This window comes from Engraulis encrasicolus, chromosome 14 (genome assembly GCF_034702125.1).
Source record: "Engraulis encrasicolus isolate BLACKSEA-1 chromosome 14, IST_EnEncr_1.0, whole genome shotgun sequence".
NCBI classification, from domain to species: Eukaryota; Metazoa; Chordata; class Actinopteri; order Clupeiformes; family Engraulidae; genus Engraulis; species Engraulis encrasicolus.
In genome coordinates, this window is record NC_085870.1 from 21,804,612 (window position 1) to 21,812,111 (window position 7,500).

Genomic DNA, 7,500 nt, shown 5'->3' on the forward strand with positions numbered 1-7,500 from the left:
AATGACAAGTTATGCTGCTGTGTAGTCTGGCTTCTTCCGTTTAACAATGGAACACCAATGTCTATCTGGCTCAGGTGAGGTGAGTGATTGCTGGGCTGGCTGAGGTATGCTCAGCTGGACTGTGGCCTTTCAGGTCAGGTTGGAAATGCCAGACAGTGCCCTGTTAAGTTAGTTCATGTTGAGTGGTGCTTGAACTCCAAATCTGTGTGTTTGTACTAGTTCTGTGTGTGTGTGTGTGTGTGTGTGTGTGTGTGTGTGTGTGTGTGTGTGTGTGTGTGTGTGTGTGTGTGTGTGTGTGTGTGTGTGTGTGTGTGTGTGTGTCTGTGTCTGTGTCTGTGTGTCTGTGTGATTGCAAACAAGTGGCTTCCCAGGCAGGCTGTGGCCAAATTAGGCCTTCGATTGTTTTGCTGCTTTCTAAGGTAACAGAGTGTGGGCCAGTGTAAACCTGACTCTTCTGGGTAAAATAGCTTTGCCTGTGTTGGCCTGTGAAGAGCTGTGTGTGTGTGTGTGTGTGTGTGTGTGTGTGTGCAGGGCCGGTTCTGGCTTATTTGGTGCCCTAGGCGAGTTTGATTTCTGGCGCCCCCCCCCCCCCCCCTTTGAAAGAAAAAAAAAATCTTTCTTATACCTCACAGAACACAAGACTAATATCCTTAGTAAGCTTAACTAAATAGCATCAAGAACAATAACCGTTTTTCATCAAATGGATTTGTGTTTTTTTTTTGACAGGCGACGACCAACACATCAGATTGAGTCGCATGAAAGTAGCTTCACGGTGTGTTGGATGTGATGGTGGTGGGGCCCCCAACCCCAGATGAGAGGGAGGTTATCAATGTGTTTGAATTGTAACGTGAAATTGAAATGCCAGGAGAGTGATACAGTAGCCTACATTTGCATGTAAAATGCATGTGTAGACAATAAGCCTACCAAGGAGGTCTGCATTGATCTACACTATCTACAGCAGTGTTTCCCAACCAGGGGTACGTGTACCACTAGGGGTACGCAAGCACACTGCAGGGGGTACTTGGAAAAGTGTAATGATAACAAATGTATGGAGCAGCCACATCAGGACAGAGAAAATTATATAGAAAATTAATTAGGGGGTACTCATGGCACAACTAAGAGGCTTAGGGGGTACGCGAGACAAAAAAGGTTGGGAACCACTGATCTACAGCATCACAAAGCATGGCAGCATAACAATTTTAATAAGCTACACATTTGTGCTGTCTTCCAAACCAATTTCATTTCTGGACTGGAAATAGTGGTGCATTTGTGAGTAGGAGAATGAGAAGGGGGCTATCTATGTGTTTGGAGGGACAGGGTGAGAGAAAGGGAGAAGAGCTGTCACGCTATTGAATTTCATAATATACAAAATATAGTAAATAGCCTCACTTGTCTGCTGTGCATGGTTCTGTTACATGATTAATGTAGCCTAGGCTATGTCATTCTGGTCTGGAAATTAATGTTTTTTTAAGCTTACAACAAGCAGGTAATTCATGTGGATGGAAGGAGATATGGCACCTAAAATTGTTTTAAACATTGCACCAGTCTTACTTTACATTGCTTGTCAACCTAAGCAAGTATTATGATATCAGGTGGGTGTTAGTGAGTAGTGAGTAGGCTACTAACAGCTACTTTACTGGATTTCATTGCTTGGCATACTTGGCTAATGTTAGCATGCTAACTAGCGATTTCTCTGATCAAAAACAAAGCTCTTTTTCTCTCTAATTCCAAATAGTAACCTCATAACTATTAGGCTTTCCATAATCACAAACGGTTGCTGATTAAATCACACAGTTCCAAAACACCCTCTGAAACTCCTGCATCATGCAATGAGTGGTTTAATGAGAACATAATAATCTCCATCCAGCAGAGCAGCACTGTTTGCGCTTGCCCCCTCTGTCTCTCGAGTGAGTCTCCAAATTCAAAATAGACCGCACGCTGTCACTCGTCCCGCCCCCTTTCTCAGAACTGTCTGTTTATTGGTTCACAGACTTCCCAGAGACAGTTGGAAGAGATATTACTATTGGCTGAGGGGCGCTTTGCCGTGAGGAGCGCTTTCGCCACTCTTTGTTGATTGCGACTTCATAAAAAAACTTCATATCGCAAAATTACGCATAGGAGAGCGCCATTTCGGCGCCCCTTCTTCACATGGCGCTCTAGGCGACCGCCTAGCCGGCCTATGCTAAAAACCGGCCCTGTGTGTGTGTGTGTGTGTGTGTGTGTGTGTGTGTGTGTGTGTGTGTGTGTGTGTGTGTGTGTGTGTGTGTGTGTGTGTGTGTGTGTGTGTGTGTGTGTATGTGTGTGTGCATGTGTGCGTGCGTGCGTGCGTGCATGCGTGTGTGTGTTTGTGTGTGTGTGTGTGTGAATGTGTGTGCGTGCGTGCATGTGGATGTGTGTGTAGCTTGGCATGTATTGGGCCGGGCAGAGCTGATTCCTTATGTGGCGATGCTCAAACAGTGAAGCATTACGGGTCTTTCCAGCCCCCCGTTGCTTTATCAGAAGAGCTAAAAATGCCTTGTCATAGGGCTGGGTTCACTGGGGTAGAGCTTTGTACATCTCAGCCCATCCATGTGTGTGCGTGTGTGCGTGTCCGTGTGCGTGTGCGTGTGTGTGTGTGTGTGTGTGTGTGTGTGTGTGTGTGTGTGTGTGTGTGTGTGTGTGTGTGTGTGTGTGTGTGTGTGTGTGTGTGTGTGTGTGTTGCTGGGGTAGAGCTTTGTATGTCTCAGTTCATCATCCAAAACCCTTTGGTTACTCCATGACTCTTCTGGCGCTCAGTGTGTGTGGGCAGCTGTGGCCTAATGGTGAGGGAGGTGGTCTTAAGATCAGAGGGTTGCAGGTTCGAATCCCACCCTTACTTCTCCCTACATCCATGGCTGAAGTGCCCTTGAGCAAGGCACCTAACACCACATTGCTCCAGGGACTGTAACAGGTAGCACTTCACAATAACCTTCTGCGAAATAGTTAACTAATGTTAACTAATGTTAACTAATGGTAAGGTATTATTATATCGCCATGGAAATTGGGGGGGGGGTGCATAAGCTCTGCTGCATAATCATGATTAATAATCATGATCGTGATTTTGATCTAAATAATCCTGATTATAATTTTTTCCATAATTGTGCAGCCCTAAATGTTATTGCAAAAAGCAAATGTTTAGTAAGTGTTTTACAATTGATTTACTAATGATATATCAATGCTTATAATAGCATTATAGATGCACAACAAACCATTAGCTAACCATTTTTGCGGAAGGTTATTGTGAAGTGTTACCCTGTAACCAATACCCTGTAATATAACTGTAAGTCGCTTACATGTTGCATGTCTGAAACAAAAAAACTTTAAGATTTGACATACAGTAACTGTAAGACATAATGAATATCATACGTCAATCTTGACAGGCTATGTAGTTACTGCACTGTGCATTTGTAGGGCAGTATTTTGTCCAGTCATCATGGCCATGCCCAGTCTGCTCACTGCCTCAGAGAATTATGCTGGAGGACATTTGAAAATCAATGAGCAGACACCGGAGGAGACTGTGTGTGTGTGTGTGTGTGTGTGTGTGTGTGTGTGTGTGTGTGTGTGTGTGTGTGTGTGTGTGTGTGTGTGTGTGTGTGTTTGTGTGTGTGTGTGTGTGTGTGTGTGTGTGTGTGTGTGTGTGTGTGTGTGTGTGTGTGTGTGTGTGTCCAGACCAATGGGTTTTGTTGCATAAGTGTCTGTGGTCAGTGTTCAGAACTTGAGCATGTCTTCAACATAGCGTGTCCTCTACGACCTCAGTAGACTCTGAGGAGACAGTGAGGAGAGAACAGAACAGGCTGTGTGTGTGTGTGTGGTTACCTTCATAATCCAACATCGTATGTGTGTGTCTGAGGTTTGTTTGTGTACTGAATGTGTCTGAAATCGTGTGTGTGTGTGTGTGCGTGTGTGTGTCTGTGTGTGTGTGTGTGTATGTCTGTGTGTGTGTGTGTGTGTGTGTGTGTGTGTGTGTCTGTGTGTCTGTGTGTCTGTGTGTATAAGGTTGTGAGGGTGTGTGTGTGTGTGTGTGTGTGTGTGTGTGTGTGTGGGTGTGTGTGCACGCGCACATGTGTGTGTGTGTGTGTGTGTGTGTGTGTGTGTGTGTGTGCGCCTGTGTCTGTGTGTTTGTGTGTGTGTGTGTGTATTTGTGTGTGTGTGTGTGTCTGTGTGTGTGGTGAAGGCCGTAAGGGAACAGTCTCTCTCTTTTCATTTCCTGTATATTTGAAGGAATGCTAGACACTCCAGAAATGCCCACAGCTGTAAACGCTGCAGAGGTTTAGCAGGACATTAAAACAGACAGGTGGGTTTTGATGCGGCTACAGCCCTCCATCAGACAGATAATCTTTGTTTCCCCATGAGCAAGTCATAACCATGTCCGGTACACACGCGTACACACGTGTTCTGCACGTGTCGTGCATACACACACACACACACACACACACAAAGACGCTTACACAGGGTATGGTACACAGACACATGTGAGAAAAATGTGCTTTCATATTGCACCACAGACCTCTGATAAAGTTGGTGCAGACGCAGACATGTGTGGACGATATTGAATCGAATCGTGATTAATCGTGATGCGCAGTCATGATACTGTATCGCGATGCAAGGACGCAGTATCGTGATGTGTCCTTTCAAAGTTCTGTTACCCTTTAGTCCAGAAAACAACCACTTGATATGATATGGTAGTATTTCCAAGCTTCAAATGAAACGTTTCTTGATTTGTTATTATTAGCCTTTTGCATCCTATTCTATGTATAAACTATACTAGTTTTTATTTATATATTTATCGTATAATGTTGGCAAAGGTGAAAAAAGAAAATGAAAATGTTGCAATGCATTACAAAAATACATGTATCGCAATGCATTGTGACAGTATCGCATCGTGGCATGTGTATCATGATGCTCATCGAATCGTGAACCCCTTGCCAATACCCACCCCTAACACACATACACACAAACACGCTTGCACACGCACACAAACACATGTGAGAGAGATGTGCTTTCATATTGCACTGCAGACATCTGAGGGAGTTATGATAAGAAGCAAAGGGTTTTCATTCTCAGAGGAAAGTTGGCGAAGAAGACCCAGACATGTGTGGACATCCGCCTGCTGTGTGTTTGTGCTGTAATGAGTGTTTGATTGTTTGTTGTGTGTGTGGGGATGCTTCTTTTATCCTTTAGTTGTGTCTGTGTGTGTATACCAGTACATATCTGTAACTCTTCTGGAGTTAGGTATAGACACAAAGAAATGTTGTTGTTGTTGTTGTTGTTGTATGTGAATGCTGTTTTGATCCAGCCCAGGCACGCTAGTTCCACATCAAGATGAGATAGGGTCTAAGCTCGTTATAGGATGGCGGCAGGCTAAAAGGCTGTTTTGCAAATCCCTCTGCAGGATGCAGAGTTTGCCATCAGTGCAACATATAGGAGGACATGCAGTAGGATGCATTTCATACTGATGTGTCGGTCGCCTTAGCAGCATCAATTCAAAAACCATTATAACCCATTCATTCATAACTATTACTATAGGACTGACTACAAGGAAAAACTATACACCATGTCAGTGTCAGTCTTAAAAACATTGACACATTGTTCATGACATGTCCATATCTGCATTACAACTATATCATGACACTGTCATGTTACACGATGGCCGCTGGCGTCGAATAATGTGTTACCTTGATGTCTCCCGCAGCTGCGCACGGACGCGGAGAAGCGCTCGCTGGTGGAGAGCGGCCTGGCCTGGTACAGCGAGGACGCCAAGGTGGCGCACAAGCTGGAAAGAGGCGGCGCCTACGACACGGGCAGCCTGAAGGCGGAGCCAACCAGCCACCGCTGGAAGAAGAGCCGGCCACTAGAGGGCGTCGGGGGTCCCGAGAAAAGTGGCGGTGGCAGCGGCGGTGGCGGTGGTGGCAGCAGCGGTGGCGGCAGCGTGGGGAGAGAGATGAGGAAACCCCAGAGTCTGGGCCAGCCGGGTAGCTTCAAGAAGGGACGCAACCCCCCCATAGGTGTCACCTCCCCCATCACACACACCTCGCAGAGCGTGCTGAAGGTGGCAGGTGAGGCAGCGATCGCTCTCCTAATCTCTTACTCCCCCCCCAACACACACACACACACACGCACACACACACACACACACACACACACACACACACACACACACACACACACACACACACACACACACACACACACACACACACACACACACACACACACACACACACACACACAGCCCAATTCCCACTACATTGCCATCATTAGCCCTACAGAGTCTGTGTTATAACCAGAGTTATATAAAGTCAAAGTAGAAGTAAGCTGGTCCACTTCAAAGGAGACTGGGCCAAGGATGACTGGAGCACACAAGATACGTTTTGCTGATATTTATATTTATAAGTCATTTATAACTATGTATAAGTGTTGTAATTACATGTGTAAGAGTACTTCTACTTCTACTTCACACAACTTTGTGCTTAACCCTAATTTCTTACCCCCTCCCAATTCCCATTACAGTACCATCATTAAAACCGTTTGTCCCACTGCTGACAGGTTTGAAGTCAAGAAACAGGGTACAAGACCAGTGTATTGGGCTATGTCAACTGCACTTGACTGATTGTGTTAAATAAATGACTATATGAGTATTTGGGGAAATATGAAAACATTCATTTATCGTCTGAAATGTGCTTATCACATCTACTGTAGAACAGACTTTCTAAGCATTTCCTAGCATTTCTGAGCATTTCCTCAAGTTCTACAGCACAGTGTTGAGGCATTATTACGAAATACGAAACAGCAACAATATAAACATGCATATGCGATACATACATACATGAACATACATATACACATGCATACTGTATGATACATACACCATAAGCATACCTGAAGTGGTGAATTGAACTGTGTATACAGTTAAAAAAAAGAAGCATAATCATCAATTATTACAGGTTTTAAAAACATGACGCACACTTATGGACCCAGCACCGTGGCTTAATCTTAGAAAGCAGGCCAGTGCAAGCCAGACACTTTTAATGGCACAGCTAAGCAGATATGGATTTTATGGATGGTGTCCCAGACTTTAATGTGGAGCCAAGGGTGTGTGGGTGAGAATGAGGGGATGAGATAAGAATGTGTGTGTGGGAGTCAGTGAGTGTGCAGGAGGGTCTGTGTGAAGTGGCGGTGAAACAAGGTTAAAAGTGCTGAGCATGCTGAGTATACTCCTCAGAGGGCAGACAGTCACCGCAGCCATAAAACGCAGCCAGGCCAGACGCGGGCCAGACACGGGGGCAGACAGGGCAGACGCGGAGACTCTTCAGATGTGCCTCTTCATCACAAGCCCATTATAGCCACCCACCTTCTCCATCCTACTCCTCCATCTCTTCCTCCAACCCCACCACCACCACCTCACTCTTCACCTCCTCCTACTCCTCCTCCATCTCTTCCGCCACCACTACCACCTAATTCGCCACATCCTTCCTTGTCTTG

The 7,500-nt window shown here is 45.4% G+C and overlaps 1 protein-coding gene across 1 annotated transcript in view; it reads left to right on the top strand.

The window, feature by feature from the left end:
• Nucleotides 1-7,500, top strand: part of nav1b (neuron navigator 1b) — a 159,782-nt gene that overhangs the window by 97,845 nt on the left and 54,437 nt on the right. The window contains exons 5-6 of the mRNA XM_063215190.1: nucleotides 5,711-5,915; nucleotides 5,958-6,074. Of these exons, the coding sequence (XP_063071260.1) occupies nucleotides 5,711-5,915; nucleotides 5,958-6,074 (322 nt within the window). The remainder of the gene's footprint in view (nucleotides 1-5,710; nucleotides 5,916-5,957; nucleotides 6,075-7,500) is intronic.